The following is a 27,168-nucleotide window of genomic DNA, read 5'->3' as shown; positions in this document are numbered from 1 at the left end:
TTTCTGTGTGGAAAAAGGGACAGTATGGCAGTAGCTGGGTGAAGAAGCCCTTAGTCATTCTTTTCACTGAATGCTGGTGACCTATCACCCAGGCAAGGAGAAGGGGAAACAGGGATCTCTGTCAAATGACAGCCACATGAGAGAGGACACATGCAGGGCTGCTTTCCATTCCCCACATTGCTGGCTTACTAGAATATGTGACTGCCTCTGTCCAGCAGAGGAGTTCTCTGACCTAGAAGAAACATCTCCAGCAGGCCCACTCCACTGTAACTCACTGCAGCACTTTTTCAAGGCCAATGGATTAGCAAGAATGAAAACTGAGACTACTGGCTCCCAGACAAACAGCACGGGACAGAAACCATGCCTGTATCTCATGGAGGGTTTCCTCTCTGCTTTCAGTGAGTCATGAAAGATTCATTTCTAAGGTGAGCTTTTAGTCTTACAGATAATTTAGCATGAGGAAAGGAACTGGTGCAATTTTACCTCCTACTTCTCTGTGTAAATGACTAGACAGACACCAGGTGTTCACTTGGACTATAATGTTTGCCTGAAAATTGTCACCTTCCTTGTCAACGAATCAGTTCCAAAAATCATACAAGATAACTTCAGTAATAGGAACGTTTAAAATCCCAGTTTGTGCTCCCATTCTAGCAGAGCTCCTGAAGATCAGGGCTCAGTCATGCTGTGCTCTCTGCAGTGCCTACACTGTGCTCAGCACCATCACTTCCTCATTCTGAGAGTGAGACTTCTTTTCCTTCATACGGAAATTGTACCAACATAACAAGAATGAGGAGTTAATTTGATGAACGTACTGGACAAAAGTGGATACAAGAAAGTACCCCAAGGGACTAACCCATATCACACCATTAGCTACAATCTACATGAAGCTAGCTGGTAGGCTTTGAATCTTTTCACATCCTTCCTGCTACTTTCATATCAACATAACAAAAACTGCTGGACACATTTTCTCCAGGGGAATTGACATAGATAGCTGTGATAATACTCTGTCTGTAGGGATTTTTTTTGGCTCAGGTAGGGTGTGCCCCTTCTTCAATCCGCAGAAAGACAGCAGTGAGACATTTTGAGGGATGCCATGTATACTTGTTGCCACCAGTCCCAATCCTATACTTAGAATTGCTGCCATATGGTGTTTTTCTGTCATGAGGATACCTCTCTTCCATGATATTCTTGCCAGAGCTCTGGCAACAACCATGCAGTCCAACCTTTTCTTTCCCTAATAAATACACCAATACCCATCTGAATGCTCCAGAAATCAGGCATGATGTCCTTACCCTTGCTTTACCCTTCTTAGATTAGGTGACAGAGTTGAGCTGAAGTGAGAGGCTGCAGCTGAAGGTATTTCTCTTGACCCAGATGTTGGTAGCAGACAAGTATCAAATTGCCCTCCTATATTCCCCCACAGGGGGCTGAAAGATGCGGGATCACTGAAACCTGAGCAAGTTAAGAACTGATCCATTCCCAAAGCAGGAAAGTAAGCCTCTAATTTTTCAACAGTCTGAATACACACTCCCTGTTTTATTGTAAAATCAGGATAACAGCATTCTTCTGAGGGCTACTAGCAGAAAGTTATTATTGCAAAACTGAGATGGATCTCTGAGCACCACTGCCATGATGACACCTATACTTATCCAGCCTTCACAGTAATGAGTGAGGCGTTCGTGCTCTATTGCACGTGTTCTACTGTCTGTTATAGACAGGAACATTTGCAATACTGCCCAAAGTCACAAAAATCACAGACTGCTTCTCTTTTTTTTTCTGCAAAATTCAGATAGAGGAGCTATAGAGAGGAGGGACTGCATATTCATTAACAATAAAGAGCAAGAGAGATCTGACTGTAACACACGCTCCTGCTCCATTATACTCCAAGAGATCCAGTCAAACCCTTTACCCATCCCCAATCAGTTTGTTTTCCTCTCACTTCTCTCCACAACAATGCAACACAACACTCCTTCCTCCCATGGATACTAGTCCCAACTAGGTAGAAGACACCAGGGCCTTCCAGTGACTTCATTTGGCAGTAGAACTAAAACCCAGTGTGGGGTATCTCCTAGAGTGGCAGAGGGAGGCTGCTGGCTGTGAGCACAGCACACAGGTGAGCCCCTGTGCTCTCCCCATGAGCAGCTGCCTCACAGGCAGCCTGCAGAGGCTGTGCCAGGACACGGCCAGGACACACTGACTGCCTGTGTGTGCCCAAACACACAGCACCTTTGGGTGCTGCAGACTGCACTCCAGCTCAGTCTGGAGCCATGCTTACCAATTTACTTTCTCTCTGTGAGGTGAATCTGGTCTTGCTGACAAGAGTGGAAACTGCCATTAGCAGGCAGTACAGAGAGACGCTTTTTTTCCTCCACAGGCTTGTTAGTTCCCCAGAGTTTAGTGAGAACGTAAGTGGCTCACATGCCAGCTGTGCTCAAAAGAGCCACCTCAAACACTCCTGCCCCTGCACAGAGAGCTTTGTGAGGATGCTCTTGGAATCAATCTGACAAGGGGACACATGGGCTCGCATCATTTTACATTTTACTCCCTTCTACTGCCTGCCTGTCCCCCAGTCACACTCTGAAGAAAGTCATGTTTACATTGCACCCCTTTTTCAGAAGTCTTTCATAGGAATTACTGTTTGCTTCAATAGTGAAAACACTAGCAAGCTTCCTATTCTGTTTACATAACAGCTTACTCCACTAAGGAAGAAGCAGATTTCAAAAGGCATAAACAGGAGTGAGGTGCCCACATTTTTTTATGATAGGGAGCTGGTTTCTTTACATCTGGATCTCCACTGACTGTCCTAGGAACTAATACACGAGTCAACTGGGGATGACAGAAGGACAGGCTTTAACATGCAGGGTACTAGACTGATTCTCCCGTTTCACAACGATTTGTACAGTGGGAATCTGAGAGTGGATGATAGTTACTTACAGAGATGATATGTCCTTTCAAGCCATGTGCTGAGTCTGCACACTCAATAACGGCACTTAGCTGTGGATAGCCCACCCCTGTCTTAATCCGAGTGGTACACACAGAACCTAGACAAGAGAACAAGAGGAATAAACATCAGGATGACAGAAATGACACAGAAAAAATGTGCTTCTATCAGCATTATTTTTCCTCCAAGAAGTCTCTGTTGCCAGTGCTGGCTTCTCACAGATAAAAGGAGCACATAGGAACTTGAGTTCTGAAATGCTCTCATACCACTTCATGGGAGCTGTGGCTGAGGAGACTAATGCCCCCCCTTTCTTCTCCAGGGCTAGTCCCAGGTCAGTTCTCATCAGTAATGCTTCTCAGTGAGGGAATTACTGCATCACAAGAAAGCAAATCTGACTGAGGTGCCTGAAGGGAAGGGACAAAAGGACCAGAATCACAACCTGAGAGACTCAGCAGTAAGCATTTATTACCTGATTACTTCTTCTAATAAATATTTCTATCTTTTTTCTGCATGTTTAAAGAAGTACTTCTCTGGTAAAATCTGTGATATTTTTTTGTAACCATTTTCCCATCTTTTATTTCATACTGAAGGCAGGAATATCTGGCTGATGGCAATTTTGGGGAATATAGAAATATCAGCACACAGCATTTAAAAAGTGAGATAAGTAATCAGAAAGCTGTACAGTACAACAACAAGGGAAATATAGGAACTATATCTACTCATTGAACGATATTATTTATACCCATACACTGTGCACGCATGTACGTATACATAAAAATAAAGGTATGTATATCTTCACCTATCTATATATAATATATATATATATATATATAAAAAACCAATTTACTTACAGTTCAACATAGCAACATGGCTACAGACCTTTTGGAATACCTTCTCTATTTTGTTCCCTCAAATTAAGAGTCAAAATGAGGACTACTTTTTGCCAGTCTAGGTCCTATAATTTAGGATAGAGACCTAAAAGGTCTGCATGATAAGAGAATTTCAAAACAGATTCTAAACCAAAATGCAGTGAAATCTGAATCCCTTCACTCAGCTGATATCCAGGTATACTCAAGCTCCCAGTAAAGCAAAAGCTACCAAAGATCCTTCAAAGAACTGACAAAGTGAAAACACCGAGAAGAATTCTTGCAAAATAGTAAGAAAGTTAGTTTTAATGTAATTTCCACAGGGCTTGTACTGCATAGTGTACGTAATGCTTTATAATAAATCAGTGCCATTTTTCACAAGATGGATCATTATCTGGAAAAGAGCCTCAAGACCTGAGGGAGAAACATTTGTTACTTGTGGGTTTGCATGGTCAATTTGTACAGATCTGTTCAGGAAGGACTATGCAGCATTTACCTGTATTTCCATGTTAGAGGCTACAAACTATAATTATTCTTCTTTTAAATCTGAATTTGCCCATGACAATTACACCATGAAATCGCTGTTGTTGATTCTTCATGTATTTTGCAGTATTTATTGTTTGATGTCTTCCTGGGCACAACTGCAATGTTTATTACATCATTTTCTCTGCTCCAGTTACCCATTCATGGACCGTAACTATCTGGCACTGCAGAGTAAACAATCTGCCTGCACTGCACTGGCTGATCACAGCTATACTGCCAGTGGCATTTGTGTTAGCCACTTTAAAATCTAGCCCACATATGGTGATTCCAGCTGCAGTCTAAGAAGAAAATAGCAAAAGAAGGAACATGTGAAGGAAGGCACAAGGAAAGGGGCGGGGGTGGAGAGATTATGGCAGTGTATGCCAGACAACATTAGGGAAGGGAAGATAGGGAAAACACTATAAGAAGGTCAGGGTTCTCTTGCTTATCCATGGAAATGTTAGAGTGATAGATAGCATGTAAGTACCTTAATGTAAATTTTAGCTCCCAGGCAACAGTAACAGGTAGAGGCAAAGTTATCCCTATTTCACAATTTACACCATTTCATCTTTGAAGACATTGACAGGGATAACATCAGCTTCACAGAACACAAATCATAAAGCTACTCAGAAACTCATCTTTCCTTGGTAGAGCTGGACACCTGGACACAGTATCCTTTGAGCTTTAGCTCGGATGACTCATCCTCTTTTCAACAGGCTAGAAAAGTGTTCCAAACACAACACATGTTACCAGTGATAATGTCAGGAACTCAGGCAGCCCAGTGCTTCCAATAACAACTATCTTCACTGACTGAAGGTGCAATGTGCAACACTGTTCATTACGAGACACTGGCACCCAGTATGTGCATTTCTTAAACACAGTGTGCAAGTTCACTGGTACTTTATTGACCTGAGTGGCTCTTGGCATTCTAACAGGCAAGGAAACAGCACTATATATTTGTTCCATCTGGACAACTCCTCTGTCCTCTACCAATGGTACCAAAAGCCACCCTTGACTTACCTGGTCCAATACCCACTTTAATAATATCTGCTCCAGAAATAATAAGTTCTTCTACCATCTCTCCTGTAACAACATTGCCTGCCTAGAAAGAAAGAACAGTATCATATATACAGGAGATTTCAAGACTACTGCAGTAAAGACTAAAAATGATAATGTAAAGTTTGATCCAGAGCTTTTAGAAGTTGAACTATGCAGAGTATGGAAGAATATAGTTTACCATACTGTTCCTTGGACATGCCACCAAGACTAAATCAGTTGTACAGATAAATTCTCGAGTCAAATGAATTTAACAAGTAGTCCAGTAAACCCTGATCCTTAGCATTCCATCAGGAGATCTGCTTTATCATCCATACCCCTAACCCTCACCCAGAGGTTCTCAACCACATCATCCCTAACCACAGGGGCTATTCTTCTCTCTTATATAAAGTGAACTCCTCCACCTCTCCTGCCCTACCTATCTCTCCATGCCTTTTGCCTAACTCCCTTTGCAGGAAGAAGTTCAGATCTTGTTTAAAATGCTGAAAAATACATTTTTCTTTAGGATTCAGTATTTTGCCCACTGAGAGTAAGGTACTATTTCTCTAATTTTGTGCACTGGTGCCAAAATTGGTATGCACATACAGACAATCGAAATCTGAGCATTCACACCATATATATACATTTGGTTGTGGTGATGCCACTGGTTAAAAACAGGGGTTTGGTTTCCTCTGCGTGACCTTTGCAGAAATACAGCAAGCATGCTGTTTAGGGTAACATCTTCTTTGAAAGAAATTCTGAACTGGTTTGTGTTCTTTACCATATTTTTTCTTTCATTTCAATAGCTCTTTTCCTCCTTTTGCCTACATTGCTATCTTTACTGAAAGTGAAGACAACTCTCTCAGCCTTTGTCTTGCTTCTTCTAGAAAACTTCTTCTATTGGCTCTCCACATCCCTAATCAATTGCTTAATATTTGTTTGCCTTATACCAGACTTCCTTGAAGTCACACCAGACAGACCTTTCTGAACCTGAGGAATGAGAACTGTCCACAGTGGTGGAGGTGAGTACTCACCAAGGCTTTGCACAACACTTGCCTTTTCTATGGAAATATCTTGCCTGACACAGAAGAATGCATTTGCCTGTGTCACACTGGTGGCTCACAGTCACCTTGTGATCTACTCACGCCTCCAGGAACATTTACCTACTCAAAATTGTAGCAGAAAATTGTAGAACTTCCCCTGATACTGTGCTACCTATTCCTAGAGTAACGTTTTTCACATGTGGTTTATTGAGGTGGGGGCCCTCTTCTGTCAGAGCCTCAGCTGGGTATGTGGCCTGTAGTAACATACTATGACACACAGATTTTTCTGCTTCATGGATGCTGTGAATGCAGAGAATGCCAGTGTGATGAAATTATGATACTTTTAATAAAAGAAACCATAAAACAACTTTCCAGCACACACTTGGTAATTGGCTTGCAAAACTGGTGAAGTGCAGAGAGCTGCCAGTCTATTTCTATTCAGTTAAAGAGACATTTTGATGCAAGCCCAGTGTGACAAGACAGGCCCTTGCATGTGTTCAACTGTGCATCTGATGGATCAGCAGAGTGAGGCTAGAGATTAATACCCTTGCCAGGAGTGTCCTCTGTCCAGATGATTTACAAGGAAAAGACAGTCTTCAAAGAGCAAAGATTTCAAATGACATTTGAATCCTATTCAAAGGAGATTTATGAGATAAAACCTATGCTTTGAGTTACATTTGAAAACAAACTGTTAGCCAGTGCATTTTCAGACCACGCTTTCCTCTCTGCAAAGGGCTGCACAAAGCAAATGAATGCTGACATAGCACTCACTGAACTGACTCACTACAGCTGTACTAACTGCATTCCCATAGTCTGAGGGAACACTGTACAGGAATGCGATTCTATACATTGCAGCCCACAATTTAAGAAGGATGCGAAGATCTTCGAAGGTGCCAGAAGAAGGTAGGAAAGGTGGTGATGCAACTGAAAGGCAGGTACTGTGGGAAGTGGCCATGGCACCGGGTTCATCTAGCTTGGACAGAAGGTGGCCAAGGGGTGACCTCATTGCTCACTACAGCTTCCTGAGGAGGGGAGGTGGAGAGGGAGGTGCCGAGTTCTCCCTGGGATCCAGGATGCATATGAATGGCTCAAAGCTGTGTCCCTTAGGGAAGTTCAGACCAGACATGAATAATCAGTTCTTCAGCAAGAGGGTGGACAAACCCTGGAACAGGCTTCCTACAGAGGTGGTCAATGCCCCATGCCTTTGTGTTTAGTTTCCCAGGACTTCCCTCACAGCCCTCTTGTAAACTGGAATAACACTGTTAAACCTTCTGTCATCAGGAACCTCCCCACACTCCCAAGACTGTTGATAGGTGATGAGAGGGGTCCTGCTCTAACATTTGCTAGCTCCTTTAGTACTCTTGGACAATTACAAACCAAGTTTGGTTTGTATCTCAGCTCTGTGGCTTGTCTCGTGTCTACAGAACATTCCTAACCAGGAAAACTGCACAAGATAAACCTCCAGTTTTCCACATAACCTGTTTTGCACTTGTACTAAGGACAAGCTATTAATTTCTAGAGATCTGAATTTAGCTCTAGAGATGTTCCAAAAACCTCTTACATAATGTTACTGCAGGACTTAGCAAGTGTTTGTAGCAGTACTGATACGGGCAGAGGACGAGGCAAATTCTGAAGTCCTTATTAGTATCACTTTTACTCAAATGTAACTACTGCCGAAGTCAGCAGAAGGGTACCCAGGGATACTGGGCAAGGCCTGTTCTCTACTTACTGATTTCTGACTCCTATTTCACCATTTATTTATTTTTACTAAATTTTGCTTCCTCCCTTTATTAGCTTGAAACAGCTGACAAGCCACCACCTGAAGCACTTAGAAAAACAATGACAATATCAAGCAGCAATTTGTGGTCTATGATACAGGACCACTTAACTCTGCTCAAAAGAGCATGATATTGATTAAAAATAAAATAAAATAGATCAGGAAATAAAGAATATATAATAGGTACAGTGTTCCAGCTACGTGCTGCTTCCTTTCTGCTCAGTGGTAATTTGTTATACTAACTGTACATTCCAAGGTGGGGTGATGGAGACTGTGCCACTGAAGACATGAAGGAAACAGTTTACCTCTAGAAGGCAGATGACCACCTGTGCTGTATGACACACACCACAGTACAACTTGGTGAAATACTGGAACACATTCAAAAGTTTCATAAATAGGAAGGAGCAGGTATTCAAGTCAGTGGTTGCATGAGATTTGGGATCTAATATGTATTTAACTTAAACAGCAGTGTCATCTTATTAGCAGAGCACAGAGGGTTGTCAAACTGTCTCTTAAGAAATGTTAACCAGACGTTTACTGTTAAGTTACTGCTAGAAAATGTTGGAACTGCATATGTTGGTTCAAAATGCTCATCCTAGCAGGGAAAAGCACTTATGTCCCCAGCATACATTTTTTCCTGGAATGCATGTACACACATCACTGATTTCTGTCTTTCTGAATCTGCAGATCCTTAACAAATTTTCAAGGAAGATGTGGAACTCTACATAGCAGACTTCAACCTGCCAATGAGAGGTTTGCTTCTTTTAGGTACTTTTTGCAGACCTCAGAGAGCATAAAAAAACCCCACTATGAGAGAGGCACAGTTATCTGTATGTGAAGAGACCCCAGTATGACAGCTGAAGGGAAATCAGTTTACTCACATCCAGCTGCTTTACTGAAACCAATGCTTGCCTTACCACCAACACCAGTATGACAGCTGAATCGAGGCCAAAGGGCTTTTGAAGTCACCACTGGCATGGTAAAGCCAGAATACTTCAATTAAAAAAAAAAAAATCTGAAAAGATCAATATAGAAAGACTGAGACCACAGAAATTAAACCCTTTTAAGATTAACTTAAAAGAATAGAACACAATTGGAACATGCACTGTGAAGTCACTACAGACAATACACTGTGTAGTGTGTTTACACAAGTAGTCAGGGAACAAAGCAATTGGTGCAAGTTTTGTGATGTATCATCACTCAGTATGAGGTTTCAAGTGAACACCACCCTGGATCATTCCAGCACTGTCCAGGATGACTGAACTGTGGGTAAGTCCTGAGGAAAATCCTGGCCTCAGAAAAGTCAAAGGGAGTTTCCCTACTGACTTTAATGAGATCAAGATTTTACCTAACAGGATTATAAAGACTACGGCTTCTCTGACAGAGATACAAAATTAGTGAACACATAGGGCAGTGCCTCTGAATTTCAGTCAGGCATTTGATACTGTGCCTCATGAAAGCCTGCTATAAATATCGACTCATACTGCCTAAGACAGGAACACTGCTGCACTGATTGAAAGCTGCTGGCAAATGGCAATGGATTGAGCTGGGGAGAAGTGTCTATGACAACAGTTCTCAAAACTTTCTTCTTGTATCCTAGAGGAAAGCACAGTCTGTGCCTCCACATTATCAGGAAGACGGCCAAAGGACACTTCCCACCCACAAAAGTAAGGGGTGCTTACCCATGAGGTGGAGATGCCCTTTGCAAGGCTGAGCCATACCCAGTGGGTGATTGCACACATTTCTGTGCCTGACCTGAGGCAGGTTCAGCAGCATCACTCTCTCCTGTCCTGGGATCCTCCCTGGTCCCTGTTCTCAGACATCAGCCCTGGTAGACATGCCACAACTGAATTTACTCTGGTGTGTGTTCCAGGGATGAACTGGGAGTAGTTTACATGGCTTTCTCTGACTGAATCCTGCCTCCATTCTGCCTCCAAGGCCCAGAAAAGTTCTGCTACTGACTCCAAGGAGGAGCAACAATTTCTGGCTCCTGCTGTTTCCCTCTGCTTCTGCTTTGCAATTCCGCTTGCCTCCTTCTCTGGCCCACATCTTATGGGCTACTGTATTTCCAAGTGTGCTCCTGCCTCAGTCTTCTTCCGGCCACACTCCCTGCTCCCCTCAGGGTTGCTCTTCTATAATGAACAGAGGAATAGCATGAAAAGACAAATTCAGGATAAAAACTTGGCAAACCTTGCAGGCAAAGATAACTTAGCTTGTAAACAGACTTTCACGGTGATGGAATAACCCTAAAGTCTAAAATTAAACTAATAAATAAGAACGATGCAACCTGTAATGTAAAGGCTCTGATCCTCCATCATGAATGCTGACTAATGGTTTTCTTTAGACTTGAGCAAGCAAGCACAATTGATGCACATAACGCTGCAAAACATTCCAATGGGTGATCCTCCTCAGGATCTTCCTGGTTCTGGGAGGCATTCTGGGACACTCAGAAGACTTAAATATTCCTTCTTTCCCCATTCCCAACCTGATGAGTGACTTAAGACAAGTCATGCTGTACCTTTGTGCCCTGTTTGTCTTCCCTACCCTTTGTGTGCCATGGAGAAACTGATCTTCTTTGTAAATACAAAATGCAGTAGTAAAAAACCTTGTGTCATCTTCTTCAGGCAGAAGAAAATAAGGTAATGTGATTACAAAAGAAAGTATTTAAAAAGACAGAAACATGGATTTGAAAGGTTGTTACACAAGAGACATCCTTGATCTGCAGGGGAGTGCTGGCCACAGAGAGTACTACATTAACCACAGCTGCTTTGTACATCCCCTTTCAGCCTCAGAGCTGAACCCATTACGTGGCTCCTGGGAACACACATTCCCTAAGATCCAGAGCTGGGTTACTGTTATGTATTGCACTGCAGCTGACTGTGGAATGAATAGTCATGCTGAGGAAAGCAAACAAGGTCCTGGAGATCACTTTCAGCTATGAGAAAGCTTCTTTATTTTTATACCTCCTATTTAACTGCTAACCCTTTTGTTTGAAAGGCCCAACAGCAGAGAACATACTGCAGGCACAGCACAGACACACCAAAGCAGTCAGAACAGGTAGCAGCAGGACATGTTTTCCAGATTACCATTAAAAGGAGCCTAGACCAGCTCCTGCATTTCAGCCAGGAACAGCTTCAAAAGGCCATTTTGGCACAGAACGTGAAGTAATTTGGAAGCAGGGTAGAGGAGGGTGTCTAGTTGCATCAGAGACATTCAGGGACTGAACAGACTCTGGAGGCTCTGGAAAACTGAAGGTTTTTAAACACCCCAAGTTTGTTAGCATGCTTTTAGGAGTGGAAATTATTGCTGTGCAGAGATGAAAAACATAAGCCATATTAAGCCATGTTCAGATAAAGGAGCTACAATCAGAGAAGGCAACTGAACAGGTCAGGGCTGTAAATGTGCTCAAGCAGGTGGTGCTGTCAGGACAATGAGACCTGAAGTAACAATAACCTTAGCCACAAAAGCAGAGATACTAGGAAGGCAGCTGAACAGATGTGGAAGGTGGATGAGACTGGCCTAAGAATCCTGGACGAAAATCTGGTCTTGATATCTGACTTTAACATTGACCTTCTCTGCCTTCTGGGGAATTCATCTTGGTTGAGTTCCCTCCTCAGTCAGCAAAGTCAGCAATCTGTGGGGAGGTGGAGGAGGGCATGACACACAATTTTCTTTCCACTCCTGACAGAGATAATCTTTGACTTTAACTATGTGCTTTAAGCTCCCTCCCATAACTCTTCAAAGACAAAGACACTACAGTAATCACGTCACTAGGGACAATACTTCATATCCAAAGCAAGGAAACAGCTTCTTCCCTCACTGCAGTGAACATGAAGCAGAAAGCTCAGAAGGCCCACATTTATCATTTCATAGTTCCAAAATCTCTCTCTCCACGGCCATAGGATATATGACTATACCAAAATGGCTCCCACCTCTCCTGGCAGCTGTTGAAGAATGCCTATTCATCAGCCTATGATAACCCAGAATCCAACAAGCATTTCAGCTCCCTTCAGCTTTCCATCATTCCAAAGCAAAAACACAGCCTTCCTCCAACATGTGAGAAAGGAATGCATTCTCTTCTGAGCTGCTTGAACATGTTATTCTCTATTGAACCAAGAGAGAATGCACATTTAGGAACATTCTTACTTCACATTTACTTTACATGCATGAAGCTTTATCTTTGGCATGGGAAAGCAGGCAAGTGATGCCTAAACACATGATTTTTTTGCTGCACTGGCTTGAAGAAAGGCTGATAACCTCATTACTGAGGATAGCTTGTTTGAGGATTTCTGCTATTCTCATGGAAACAATTCTGACACATTTCTTCAAGAGCCCTGGGAAAGCAGCAGTAGTGCTCTTCTGCTAGCAGTTCCATGTCCATGTAAACACCCTATTTTTGGTGCAAAAGGGCTCAAGGAAGCATGGGATTAGCACTCTGAGATGGGATAGCAACATCACAGAAAGCACCATGGAAAGCCCCAGCACTGACCATTCTGCTCCCTGATAATGCTGTTCACAACTGCCCAACATCCCTCTCATTCTTATCATGGACAAGGATCAGTCGGCATTGATCTGTCTTCATAGTGATCAGCTGGCCAGAAATGTACAGCAAACCTCTACTTGGAATCACCAAAATAAACCTATACACTTAACAATTAGAGGTCTCATCTAGTGTGGGAAGGAGGACATGAGTAGAAAAAGAACTGGATCCACCCAGTCCTCCATGCCAACCTATCCAGACAGCTGTATCAGATCACACACTAAACATTTCCAGAGAAATCATCAGCAATGGATGGACAATACCAAACTATTATTAAACACCCTTCCTTGCTTCCCTTCCTTTTCTAGCTTCTGATGCCTACCAGTCAAACTCTGGGTCCTGTTCCTGGACAGAATTCACACACACACACCCCCTCCACCCCTTCTACACACTTACCATAATGGTGTGATGTGGGAACAGGGCACGGACAGACTTCACAAACTCCACAAAATACTCTGAATATCCATTTGCCACATCCAGGCAGATGTATCTGATAGCTGGAATGGCCTCTAGAATACTTGTTAACTTTTTCAAATCATCTTGTCCACTACCTGAGCTTGCTGCTACATGCTAAAAAAACAAAGTGAACAAAACAGAGTAGTAGGTTGCAAAAACTGAAATAAACACACACAATTTGTATGTCTTTTCCTGCATAGTCTTGGCAGGACTTGTGCTGGTAACTAGTGAAAAATCACACTATGTAATATGAAATAAATACCTTCCTGGGAAAATCAGTGGGCTATTTCTGTCTAGTTTAAATTATATAAAAGAGAGGGAAATTAGCTGTCTAGCATTCATTCACAAGTGGATTGTCACAGGCATATATAATCATCTGAGATCAATCAAGGTTCAGCCATATTCATATTAACATGAACACAGATGAAGCCCTAACTTGGTATATTTCCAGGAAGTTAAGACAAAATTTGGGGCACTCTCAGAGAGTAAAATCTGGGTCTTTAAGTTCACCACGCGCTCCTGTGATCTACAGAATCACAGAATAATTTTGCTGGGAAGGGTCCTCTGGAGATTTTGTAGTCTAATCCCTTTTCTCAAGCAAGGTCAACTACCACTGAAAACAAGCAGATTCCTTCTTTCTTTGTCTTCCAATAAGTTCTTTCCAAAAGAAAAATAGTTTCCACAGCTGTTGGCCTACAAAACCTCTGCAGAAATCCAAGGTCACTGTGCAACTCAGTATTTAATCACTACAGGAATAGGAGATCCTATTCCAGTCATTATGTACCACAAATAAGCTTAGTTTGGAAGTGTCCAGACACAGGACATTCCTGGGACCACTTTCTACCCTAGGGTGGCATGTCCTGACTGGCCGAAGTGCTAGGCTCACTTTCAGACAACTCTGTAATCAATAGCCTTTATAATATAATTCTGAAATGTGCCACAAGTAAAGATACAATACAGCAATGTGGTATTCTTTTCTATACAGATAAAGATCAAAAACTGCACTGAACTTTGAGCAGGAAGGGGAGATGGCCAGGCACACTTACAGTGCCTCTACTGGTACAGGGGCCTGCCAGAAGAAACTAACAAGTCTGAATGTGACAAAGTCACAAATTAAGTCAATGTTTAAATCTACTAAATATAATGGCTCAGACTAGGACCCTGTGAACAAGTGGGATAGCACAGCCAGGAACAGCACAAAGTGAGCTCTGGTGCAAGAAGGTAAGTGGAGGACATACTAGCTCTGACAACTTTCAATGCTCATCCCTGCCTGGGACAAGCACCTAGGCCCCTGCAGCCTGTAGACAGACTCCAGATCCACTTGCACACCTAATAGCAAACACTTTGCCTGGCACAAGGGCATGCAGGGCCAGCCTGTGGTTGGGTTACTTGAAATTGTTTACATTGGTGCACTACCACGGCTCCCAACAGCAACAGAAGCTTAGCACTCATACCTACTCCTAAGTATTTCCTCCTTCTTAGTTCAGGATACTTATCTGTTTCCATTCCAGGCATATACAAACTTTGCTTTTTTGCATCTTAATATAAGCACTTTCATAATGGACTCACATTGCCGTTCTTTTAAATCAGGACAAGCCACTTCCCCTGATGAATTTAAGAACAGCAAATATCTTCATTCTCCAAAACCTCACTTGACAACAGTATTCCCTACAGACTCCACTGTATGTGAGTTCAGAACAAAGCAATAAACCATAATAATTTACAGTAGAAAAATGTACCTCAAGGCATTCTGGGTGATTGGCAGCAAACTGTTTCCATTCTTCCAGAGAATAATGCTTGTGAATTGCAGTGAACATTGCATGCTAGCAAAAAACCAAGAGAAGTGATATTAATATCTGAGTTAGTAATTTTTCCCTCAGCTGCAAAATAAGGCATTAGAAACCCCCCTTTTAAGTATAGGCTCATCCTGCTTGGAAGAAACAGTAACAGTGAATAACAGACCAGGCAACTACAAACAGCTTTCAAAAGCAACTTGGCATACTTGGCCAATCTTTCAGGACCAGGTTTATGATATGTTTCATTAAGCTACTGACAGTATTTTGAATGTGACAGAGGTTCATTAAGTTAGACAGTGCTGCAGCTCTATCCTGTAACCCACACTTTCAAAACTTATCAGCTAATTTTTTTTTTTTTATTTTTTTTTCTGGCATGGAGCACAAAGGGACCTCAAAAACTAAGCTCTAGAAGCTCCACCTGAAGCTGAGCTACACCCAAGATGGATGCTTCCCAGTATGGAAGCATCTCCACAGAAATTTCCTTATATCAGGAGCCCTGTTTGTGGTAACTGTGTTGTTCTAAAAGCACCCCTGCTTTTTTTTTTTTTTTTATTCTGGAGTTTTAAATTCATGTTCCCCTGTTCTCCAACAAACTTAGCTAAAAATCAACAAAGGCTGCTCACTGTTACCCAGCAGCTTCCCAACTGTTCTTTCTGTTGCAGAAATGAGAGTTGAGACTTACTTTTGCCATAACCACAGCCATTTCAAATGTCCCCACAGTGTCCATGTTTGCCACTATAATGGGAATTCCTGTGTACGTCTGCTTGGAGTTACGGAAGGTGAAGGTGCACGTGAGGTCAACCTGCAGTGAACAGACATGCATTCTTTCAAGTAACTGATTGTAATCTTACACGAGTTTTGCCACAGATTTCAGATACAACACGTTTAGACACAGCTTCTCCATTTTCCTCGCATTTCCTGTTCCTTTTATTCCACTATTACATTACTAATTTTTTTTTTTACAATTCTGCCTTCCAAACAAGAAAAAAAATTAGAAGAATGCTTTCTGCATTAAATAGAGCTCTTACTTAAGAAAAATAATCAAAATAAAATCAAAAAGCCAAAAGGAAGAAGGTAGAAGGGCTTGGAAAGAAAGGACAATGAGGACTCTGGGTTATTGTATACAGAAGTAATCTCAGCTGTCTGTATGGCTGCCTAAGAAACTCAAGTTGAAGTCCTGATTCCAAAAAGACAGAATTGCAACTCCCTCTGTCTCCAGGGCATAGAGGACTTTGTCCCAATCTTTAAGGTAAATGACCATATAATAAAGTTTGCTCTTCTGGTCACAGTTACCAGCACTCCTGCCATACAATACGAACAATCATACCTTGCCTTGCTAAACCAAGAAGCTGCTAGTTTCTAAGTTAATGTCTTAAAAACTGTATCTGCCTTCACCTTCAAAGTTATTTCTTCTTCAGCACCTTCAAATGATCACTGTCATATCAGGCCTTTTTTTCCTTACATCTGCAAGAGGTATCAAGTTAGATCAGCTCCAACTGGCCGACCTAGGACCTTCCTACCTAGGGGAAAAATGCTCAAAAGGAAAAAAAAAGAAGAAATACAACTCTAAGATAGTAGTTTAGTCTCTAGTGAAAATGAAGGCTCTTTCAGTTTTCACTAATCCTCCCCGCAACTTTAACCCAGGAACATTTGGAGACCTGAACTAAACTGAAATCCATCACAAGAAAGAAAGCAACAGAAAAAATACAGGATTTTTTACTGTTCAATTAAAACACATTTTGAACACTTCCAAATTGCAGGCTAGATTCTGATTAATATTGTGAAGGATTTATTACTGATTCGTATAAGAGAAAGAACTAGGTGCCTTAGTGATAAACTGTGAATTAGGTTCTCATATAAGCTTGTAAGTGAAGGGTCACTTTAGTGAACAAGCTAAGATGTATCTTAATGGAGACTCCCCTTTCTCCCATTTACTATCAGAGTTCTAATTCTCCAGCCATCATGGATGACAAAACATTCTTTAGCTGGAGCTAACATTAGAAAATAGTGTGAAGATTATAGGTATGAAACAAGTATAAAAATTTAATTCACTTTAATTTAATTTACTTACTCCCTCTTAACACAATGTATTATCAAGGGCAGTAGGACACAAAAGTATCCTACAACCAATTGCACAGAGATGCCAGCACCAAAACCACTGCCCTGCGGTTTTACAAAGGAAAAACATCTCTTTCAAAGGATCTTCAGAAAGGAGAAGAGTTACGTTTCAGTAAAGACACCAAAGACTGCAAACTAGACACAGGACAAAGCAAGAACTTGCCTTGTAATTTTTTTTAGTACTTCACACCTTTAAGCCTCTCCAATATCCCATAGCAGTAAGTCAAATACATTGCATAAAAACTATGACCTTTGCCTGGTAAATACATTCAGTGCTTTTTCTTGTTTTGAGAGACAAACAACAGCCACTACTCAGTTTCACCTTTTCCATTCGACTCCTCACTTAGTTGACTTTCAGTATGTCCTCCACAGCTGCTTCTTCTCCATACTGAATTATCCTGGTATGTTTATGTTTTTCCTCAGGTGGAAATCAGTCAGTGGTGCTGATCATGCTGGTTGCTATTCTCTCTACCTATTTTAGCAAACTGTGCTGCTCTTGTGGACTTACTTAAATTTAAAAAAATTAAATTAACAACTTCCTACAGGACACTTGTCTGTTGAACTTGCAATGGACAGAGTACCTGAGCAAGCCCAGCAAATGCAGGAACAGGCTATGTGAGTACCAAGACCCCGCAGAGAGATAATGCTGCTCCCACTCCCACCCTTGCTCTGACAAATTTCAATATTCGAATTCAAGCATCACATTTTCTGATATCTTTTCAAAAAGAGAAAGCAACCATGGAAAACGAAGATGGTGCAAGGAATCAGAAACAAGTACCAACATAGCAAACCTACAGGAAGATCTGCAACCATCCCAAACTGTCTCTCTAGGAAGCTGACTTAACTCTAGTCACTGCATAAAAAGCTATCCTTGCGCAAAACGAGGCATTCACACCAGAGAAGCAGACGCTTCCTGATATAAGCTTCAAAGCAGCAGCTTGCTGGGTAGCAGGCTCTGTAGTATGCTGCCTCTGTTCCTCTGCCAGAACTATTTATTTATATTCTTGTTTTGAAGCAGACTGGGGCTGTCCATTTCAGATCTGGCTCTCACAGACTCTGTTTATCCCTGTTGCCACAGCCTCAGTGATGGTGTCCAATTTCCTAACCTTCATCGGTTTTCACTGACCCCCTCATGACACGCACTTTTTCTCATCTGCAATGTTTTAGCAGTTCATCAGAGCCACCCGTTACAACCCTGCCATATCAGCTCATGTTCCTCCTATCGTTTTCCCTTCCCAGCAGCCCTTCTTTCCACAGCCTGCACCCTGCTAAATATAAAAACACTGCACTTGAAGGAGCCAGGTGCCTGCCACTCACTCGGTGGAGCACAGCTCCACCTGTTTGCCAGGCCGGCACAGTGAATTTTAAGGAGGGATCCATAGGTCTCCAAGCAAATGGCTCAAAAGTGCCCAGGGGCTTTATGTGCAGTAATTGCCCACGATGAGGAGTTACTCGGCTAGGACACTGTTCATCATAAATTAAAAATTGCTTACCAGAGATCAGCTTTCTACTGAGAGAGCCTCTCACACCTTATGATGGCAAAGAGGTTTTGCTTAGCTGCTGCCCTGAAAATACCTGGCCACAGGCCTATAGTAAACACAGCCTCCCTGTTTCACTTTCCCTTTCTACCTCAGTCTCTCTCTCTTACAACTCCATGTCCCCTGGAGAAAATCTTAATCCTCTTTTCATCCCCCAACACAACATAATTCCTTCTTTAGTCAAACTAAATCCTTTGTTAACCTTGGGGTTATGTGGGGTAAACGAGAAGGCACCTTCGATCCTGAGGCAGCCATCTTTTTTTGTGGATGCAATCGATCCTTATGGGATTGATTTCCCGGGGTCTTGCCCGATCCCCGATGAGAGAGAACCACAGACCTGTTCCAGCTAACAGTGGCCAGCAGGCACACGGAGCCTCAGGGGACTCCAGGGCTCTACACACGCAGGTCACACGGGGGTGAAACCCAAGAGAGGGTGAAACGCACCCACCGCCCAGGTTTGATGTGACTTCCCTCAGTACCCCAGCCCGGGGCACCCTGCGCACTGAGAGCGCTCCCCAGCGTCTTCGCGGGTTTTTATTACAATTTAGGTTTTTTGTTTTTATTTTTTTGTTTGTTTGTTTGTGTTTTTTTTGTTTTTTTTTTTTTTTTCTAAAGAGCACATCAGTTCCTCGGTACCAGCACCGCCCACAGCCCCCGAGGCTGAGGGCAACACTGCCTGTCAGGTGTCATCACCGGCTTCTGCCGGCCCAAGCTGCGGGGCGGGTAACCGGACACCCCCGTCCCGCAGCGCTGCTGGTTCGCCGCCACCGCCCCCTCCGAAACCGGAGGTCAGGCCCCGCTCAGCGCCGCAGAGGCACCTGTTAGGAGCAAGCAATTCCCCACTGCCCCCTTATATTTCAGCTTGAGGAGCGAGGGAGGCCAGCGCGGCACTGGCCACCCCCGGCTCCCCGGGGCCGTGGGGGGGACACGCCGCGGGCTTCGCAACCCCGGCCCCGTCCTCCCCTGCCGGGAGCAGCGGCATCCCCCCGCCACGCAAAGGGCGTCTCGATCGGGGAGGGCATTGCTGCGCTACACCCGGGAATAAAAATAAAGCGGTGGGGGGAAGGCGGGTTAAGGAAGTTAAGCGTTGAGAAGGGGGAGGAAAAGCATGCTGGGTTTGGATGCCCCCACCTCTGCTCTGCTTTTGAGGCTGCTCCTTTTAGGTCTGACCAGGACATCTTTAAAGTCCAGTTTGAGGTCTGCGTCTACCCGGGGCATCTCGCTGGGGTGCGGGGCCGGGGCTGTCCTGGCAGCGGAGGCGGCGGCAGTGGCGGCCCTGTTGTGCTGACTGCACCGCCCCGCCTGCAGAGCCGAGCCGAGCCGCGCCGGCCAAAGCCCGCCGGCCGCGCACCCAGCGTATTTATAGGGCGCGGGCACCGGGCCCCATCGCTTTATTAGGCGAGGGCTGTTTTTAGCCGAGCCGCTGCCCCGTCCCCCGCCGCAGCCACCCCCGCCTCTCCGCCGGGCAGTGTGCGGTGGGGGCAGACGGGGACGCGTCGCCCGTCCGCAACCGCCCCGTGCGGGGCGAGGCGCCGGCGGCACCGCGGCGGCTTTAAGGGCAAAGCAAGGGCAGAGGAAATGGCGCCTCCATGTGACCGAGCGGGCCCCGCCGCCGCTGGTACCGGGTGCGGGAGCCCGGCAGCGCCGGGGCTGAACGGACATCTTGGCCTGCCTCCCTCTACCTTTCACCGCCCCGAGCCGGGGTTTGCGGCGTTCCCCAGCGCTGATAGCGCTGCTGAAGCACGGCCCAAAATGCTGTCCCTCCAGCCACATAAAAAGGACGCCAGGTGGTATAGCTGGGCTGTCGTGGGAGTCCCACTGCCCCGGGGGCTCCGCTCCGAGCCCAAACCCGGCCCCGTCCCTGCCCGGCATCCGGTAATCCTGAGGCAGGGCTGGGCTCCCATGGCACAGCAGAGGGGCACAGAGTGCCTTTGGCGTTAGCGACGTTGGGAAATGTGCACCTGGTTGGCCATAGGAGAGCGCTCAGAGCACCAGCCACCTGCCGCTGCCTCAGCAATGTCCTGCTTCACTGCACTTAGAGCAGCAACAGCGGGGGATTGTGTTTGCTTGGGGTTTTGGGTTTTTTTTTTTGTATTGGTTGTTGATTTTTTGTGGTTTGTTGTTTTGGGGTGTTTGGATTTTTTTGGGTTTTAGTTTTTTTCCCCCAGCATACAGGAGCCTGATTTGTGACTATTTCCTGCAATTTCAATGGTGCTAGCCACGGTTTAACACACAAGTCAAAAACCACTCACAGCAGCAGGATTGCACAAGCTGAGTCCATCCACATGTGCTGCCAGAGGGATCAGTACAGGGTTACCAGATACCACATGAGATGACTTCCACAGGAGTCTTAAGCCTTAAAGTCTATTTAATTATGAAGTCAGCGGGTTGTAAGATTTGGACTTTGGAAGACACATGGGCTAAGCATTTTTAGTGACTAGAAACCGAAGCCTGGGACACTTAGTCAGACACATTGCAGGGGGAGGTAGCGCTCTCTCCTTTATCTGAGAGTTGCATACGTCTGGTCCACACCCTAACTCCCACAGAGCTCTTTTACACCTCTCTGCCTCAGTGTCCCAGATGATCCAGTATGACCGAGCATGAGCCCAGGGCTTTACACAGAAGGCAGAATTTAGTGTTTGCAATTTTGATTGTCCAGGTGGAGACGCCTTCAATCTGGGACTTTGGAACTCCAGATGATGTTCCAGGAGAGCCTTGCTGTTATGAATATTTTCCATTGAGATATTCAGGAAAAATTACTCAATAATTTGTTTGATCTACATAACAGAGGTCATTCATTTGGTGTTTTCTCCACAATATAAAGGAACTACTAAAACATATTTTTCAGAGAGACATATGTGCCACTATTTACTGTTAAGTAATAAGAGTACCGATGAGAATGGGTCCTGTGAAAGTGGCATGTCTGTAGCAGAGGACCGAGAATGGAAAAAAAAACAAATGCAATCTGTCTGTGCCTGGCACCAGGTCTTCCATTTGCCCTCATGGCGGGCATGTGATGCTGAGAAGAAAGAAAGAAGCCACTGCATTGCACTGTGAATTCAAAAGGTCAGCACTGTTTTGAAGAGTAGGAGATGGGGGCTAGCAGTGATATGTGTAAGCCACAGAAAATGCATGTCTGATGCTGTTTACAATTTCTAGTATTATAGTCTCCACTCACAGAGCTATTTTCCTGCAGATCACAGTATCTGCCATTATCCATTAATTCCCCATGTACACATACCAACAGACTAGGTCGTGTATCTCAGATCAGCTTGAGTGTTCTTTAAAGTTTACAAAGTTTGAAATTCTCTAGTTTCTTAATTCAGTATATATATTTTCTGTAATCAATATTATGTTTTCTTGTTGAACCACCTTTTCATTGTCCTTTCTGAAGTATGGACACTAGAGGAGACATGATCAATAATCACATATAATATCACAGCCAGAAATGAAGGTCACCTCTTATGTATCTTTGTTATTCCTCTTTATATTACTGCCATACACCTGCCATAATGGATCCCATATTATCTCTTTCTGCTATGGGAAAAAAAGCTGTTCATTTTAGTCTTCAAGTGCAAATGAGCCATCACTGATTTCAAATTCAGCATATGTAAATGATTTGTTACTTTCCTTCAGAGTTCTTTTTATCTCTACTTCATTGTTTTATAGTTATATTTAAAAGCGGATGGAACAATGCACTCGGAAGAGAACTGCTCAGCCACTGTAGCTGAAAATACCAATGCCAATGTAGATTTGTAGGTCTTCTAAAAATTTTCTAAACTTGGTGTTTTTGAGAAGAGGAAAAAGTGGTCATTATAATGCGAATAGTTACTACTGTATCTAAAGCCTATTATTGGCTATGATTGTTGAGCTTGTGGCTTTCATCCTGCTATTGTAAGTGCTGCTGTATGTAATAGTATACATTACTTCACAAACCTGAGCTGGTAACAAAGGACATGGAAGAGGCTGAGGTACTCATTGGCATCTCCACCATGCTCTTCCCTGGTAAGATTTATCTCAGGATTCCCAGGTCCCTGAGACTCATCAGAAAATCAGGAGTAGTGAAGACACGCTCATAAGAGCAGGATCAGATTGGGAGGGTAAGTTCCTGAGGACTGGAAAAAGCAAATATCAGTCCTGTCTTTGAAAAGAGTGAGAAGGAAGGAAGATCTGCACTTCAGTGCCTGAGAAGGTGGTGGAGCAAATAATCCTGGAAATCCTTTTCAGATGAATGAAGGACAAGAAAGATTGAAGCTAGTTGGCATGAATTTATGATGATAAAATCATGCTCAGCTCACTTTCTAAGATGAAATTACTTGTTGAGTGGATGAAGAAAAAGCAATGGATCTTGTTTATTTTGACTTAGGCTTTTGACAGATTTCAAGTAACTTTTTTGTAGGGAAACTGATGAGGTATGGACTAGCTAAAAGGATATTGAAGTGGATTGAAAACTGACTGAACTTTGGGCTCTAAGGCCTTTGGTGACATTAAGTAGAGCTGGAGGCCAGCTATTTGTGGTGTACCAGGTCAATTGTATATGGCATTAAAACCACTTCTTTTCATCAATGCCTAGTATTTTTTCTTATTTAAATACTTAACACTTCCTCAGTAACTCCTTGGTACTGAAAGAAGCATTCAGTGACAACCTCAAAGTATGATCACTCGTGAGCACCTGAAACACCTCTAGGGTGAATGCTTAATGATCTTGTCATTATTTGTCAAGAGAAATTCTGGTCACAGCAGATGTACAGCTAACACAACTGAAGGCACCTGCTGATTTCCTTGCTCTGGTTCCTAGGAAAATACTGTAGCCTCTCGTAGCTCCATACAGACAGCCTGTAACATAATTAGCGTGCCTGTTTAAGGAGTGTGGTGAGCACTAGTGAAAGCATTGCTCAGCTGGCAAGTGCTCCCACAAACTGTGTGTCACAACTTCCCAGCAAAATACCATATCTGGAAAGAACAGCATGCTGCAGGACATGTGTGATGAAGATCTTTCACTCTTAAGGAAAAACAGTACATTTGAGGAAAGAACCTTGTTTTTCTTATGAGAAATGTAAATCCCTTTTATTGTTCTGTTTGAGTTCAAGCCTTGTCTACTCTGAATAGCATTTCCCAGTGGATGGATCAAGAAACATTACTCAGCAAACCCTGCAAACGCAAGCAGATTTCCTTTCGTAGGGGAGATAAGGGTGTTTCTCTGAACTATCAGTGTTATTACAGCATTTATGTTAGGGCTTTTGCTGACCTTGATAGCCACCAAAAATGGGAGGAGTGGGGCTGACAGCCCTGCCTTTCATAAGTGTGCCAAGCAGACTTCAACTACATTGACGGAGATCACTTGTTACAAAGAAAGTTGTATGCCATAAGTATTTTCATTTAAATTCAAAGAGAATTCTTAGAGAAAAAATAATCTTAGTCGCTAATCATCAGCTAAATCCCAGGCCCACACTGAATTAGTAGGACAACTTCTCACTCAAGGTACAGTTTACTTAGGAGTAAGTCACAGTATCCATTCCCATTTGATTTCAGCAGGTTTCAAATGTTAATTTTAAGTAATCACAGCAATCTATAATTAATGCAACTCTGACCTTCCTTGGCTCATGAAATATGCTTAGAGTCTGTCTGTGCTGATAAGTAAAGTGGACCACGCCAATCTGTCCCTGCAAGGCAAGATACAGAGTGTGGCTCACACTAAGCCATTTAGATGCCATATGTGAGCTTCAAGGGGTCTCACTCAAAATGCATATTGAAAACAGTTTGATGCTGTTTCCTGAACTGTCCTCAGACTACCTGGAGGAGTGGTAGCTGTCCAGGTTGTTCAAGGGAGTGTGATTCTAATTAAAGAGTGTGGACTATTGCATTGTAAAGCTTGTAGCTGGGTCCCTGCTCAGGTCCAGTTTGGTTTACTATTGGACTTTACTGGCACGGAAGTGGTTTGTAGATTTTTTTATATGGTCAAAACCTGTTGTATACTGTCCATTATGAACTGATACTTCTGTTCATTACAGAACTACAGTTCTACATATTGTAAAAGGCAGTGAGATTGTCTCTGTGGAAATATTAACTCATCTCACAGGATGTAACAGGTATTCTGTTGCTGCTACATAGCTTTACATAAGGAGCCATCCTCTCCTTAGTAGTGCCCACTGGTAGAACAAGAGAAATGAAGAGAAGCTGAAACATAGGAAATTCTATCTGAGCATTAGAAACCACTTTTTCTTCCTGTGAGGGTGGACTACATGATTTTCAAAGGTCCCTACCAACCTCAGCCACTCTGTGATTCAGTGGTTCCATACATTACTTTGTCATGCAGACTCTGCAAGGTCTCAAGGGGCTTTAAAAAAAATCTGATAATTACATTGTTTATTTGGTGGACATTTGATCGTCACATCAGTAAATCTCATTTACATAAGGAAAAGGCATGTAGAGAAAAATTTAAAGATGAAGTAAAGTCCTATTCAAGTTACACATTGATAACTCTGATTGTGATTTTATACTGGCTTTATAGCAGTAAATGCCATTGACCTCAGTGGGCTTATCCCTACTTAATAGCACTGCTGGGAGAAATAGGCTGGAGAGTTAACTCATCCGAGATAAATGTTGATTTTGCATTAATACCACTGCTGCGAGAAGTAGGCTGAACCCATGTTTTCACATCTGTTTTCCTTTAAAGTCATCAGACAGCCTGGCTACTTGGCTTCACCACCTCAGATTGAAGGGGTGAAGGTCTTTTGCCTTGGCTGGACATAGGCTGATTTACCAGGCTTTTCCAAAATACACTAGACCAAACAGCAACCCCAGTGAGGTAGCAAAACTGCCTTAGTAAATAATTACGTTTACAAATAAGTAAACAAAAGTAAGAACACATAGTTGCAGAAGGAGTACAGCAGCGAAGAAGTCAGCAAAAATAAACTTCTGGTGTTGCCTGTAAACCAACTGATGATTTTTTTTGCTAGCAAATCACCTACTGTCACACAGTACATAAGAATTTCACCATGTTATAAGCCAGACTCAGCTGGGGCCGGCCATACCCTCTCCTTCTGTCAGTGTTTGCACTCCAGCTTGGAAACAAGCTTGTACCTGAACTTCATCCATTACATCTAGCCCAGAAACTCCCAAGATTCCATTGTCAATTCAACCTGCTCATGTAAATATAGGAAAATACTGAATTCAAGAAGAAATTTTGCATAAATGTTTCTCTCATCAGCAGCTGATTTTACAGTATGCAACAGAGCAGTCACAGCACCCCTGAGGAAATGCAAATACTAAAAGTGCTGTTTGCCTCTTTATTTTTAATGTAATACCTTGATCAGTGTGCTGCTTTCTTCATATAATCTGTTGCACATGGAATTAATGCTGTTGTAGGCTTAACCCTGAGTCTGTGTTACTCAGGACCAAGGTGGTTAACACAGAAAATAATGTCTACTTCCCTTGCACTTAACACCACTGATTTTCTCAGTCTCTTGAGCATAAGTCAGACTAAGGTCCCATTTCCTGCTTATGGAGAGGGGTGGGGACATTGCCTATTCTAATCCTGGCAGTTGTGGGTTTTTTTGGCTTGGTGCCCAAAGTCTGTTTTAATAAGCACACTGTCATTGCTATATGAAATAAATTAAAAGCACAACATTAATTCTAAAAGCTCCCACCCATTATATAGTCAAACAGGATTTTCTTCATTTTCGGGGCTTTCCTTGACATTTTTATGTCGGGTGGAAATGTTGCTACAAATTTGAAGCTGGAGAAATGCTTCTGAACTGTGAACATCTGGTAATGAATAGCTTTCAAATCCAGTTTAATCTTTGGAAAAACTAAACAACTTTGCTGCCCTACTGCACCATCTACAGGCAGGAAAAAGCCATGCTCATGATACAAAATGTTTTAACTGTTTCTAGCACTTTCTTTAATCATTGCAATTAATACATAAACCTGTAAGTTTTCTTTTTACATCTTAATTAGTATGAGGGTTTTATGCCTTTTGTGTGTACAATGACATGTCACACAATTCTAAATACCCTGTACTCTTGGGCCAAGGAGCTTTGCCTCTGCAAACATTGGATTTTATCATGGGGCTGTAGAAAACAAGATTGGCTTGGTCCTTTATTGCAGTTTAGGCATTTAATGGGATGTAGATAAAAGCTGTTGCATTTATCAGCTGTCACACAGTTTTTTTCATAAAGACACCTACATATGGATTATGATTAACATCAACTCAGTTGTCACCACTATGCCTTTTTTACCCATGATTCCTCACTGGCTAGAGTTAAAGATATTCTTAAAATGACCTAGAAAATGCTGCTTCCCTTTCCCACAGCAAATAAAACCCTGCTAAATATTCTTGTATATCATTATGATAAAACGGGAGGGGAAAATTTAATGCCTGAGCTTGTAAAATATGCTCTAGTTTTGCAAGGCTGTTTAAAAAGTGAATATTATTAGCATGTGAAGCCACAGTAGCTGCACATCTGTAGCTGCTGTTAGCTTAAATCTAACGTGGTTTGGGTACCCATGTTCCTTAAGTAATCAAATAGGAAAA

General features: G+C 42.9%; 1 protein-coding gene and 1 long non-coding RNA gene across 7 annotated transcripts in view; one reads left to right on the top strand and one right to left on the bottom strand.

The window, feature by feature from the left end:
• GMPR (guanosine monophosphate reductase) overlaps positions 1–20,176 on the bottom strand; it is a 41,624-nt gene extending 21,448 nt beyond the window's left edge. Inside the window, exons 1-6 of one of the 6 annotated variants that reach the window (XM_064424081.1) lie at positions 19,764–20,176; positions 15,659–15,778; positions 14,920–15,003; positions 13,121–13,294; positions 5,350–5,431; positions 2,935–3,041 (exon numbers count right to left, since the gene is read on the bottom strand). In XM_064424081.1, coding sequence (XP_064280151.1) covers positions 2,935–3,041; positions 5,350–5,431; positions 13,121–13,294; positions 14,920–15,003; positions 15,659–15,778; positions 19,764–19,850 — 654 coding nt within the window. In that variant the 5' untranslated portion in view covers positions 19,851–20,176. Of the gene's footprint in view, positions 1–2,934; positions 3,042–5,349; positions 5,432–13,120; positions 13,295–14,919; positions 15,004–15,658; positions 15,779–16,371; positions 16,439–17,416; positions 18,512–19,763 lie in introns of those variants that run through there. The other 5 variants (XM_064424089.1, XM_064424082.1, XM_064424076.1 and 2 more) reach the window with 5 other exon arrangements.
• On the top strand, positions 9,093–10,477 carry LOC135303006 (uncharacterized). Its single transcript, XR_010364546.1, has 3 exons — positions 9,093–9,453; positions 9,785–9,851; positions 10,058–10,477. It is a non-coding gene; the product is annotated as an uncharacterized LOC135303006 (long non-coding RNA).
• Positions 20,177–27,168: the final 6,992 nt, after the last annotated feature.

Source organism: Passer domesticus, chromosome 1, assembly GCF_036417665.1.
Source record: "Passer domesticus isolate bPasDom1 chromosome 1, bPasDom1.hap1, whole genome shotgun sequence".
Taxonomy (NCBI): domain Eukaryota; kingdom Metazoa; phylum Chordata; class Aves; order Passeriformes; family Passeridae; genus Passer; species Passer domesticus.
Note: the sequence above shows the minus strand (reverse complement) of the source record. Positions and strands in the feature narration are given on the sequence as shown.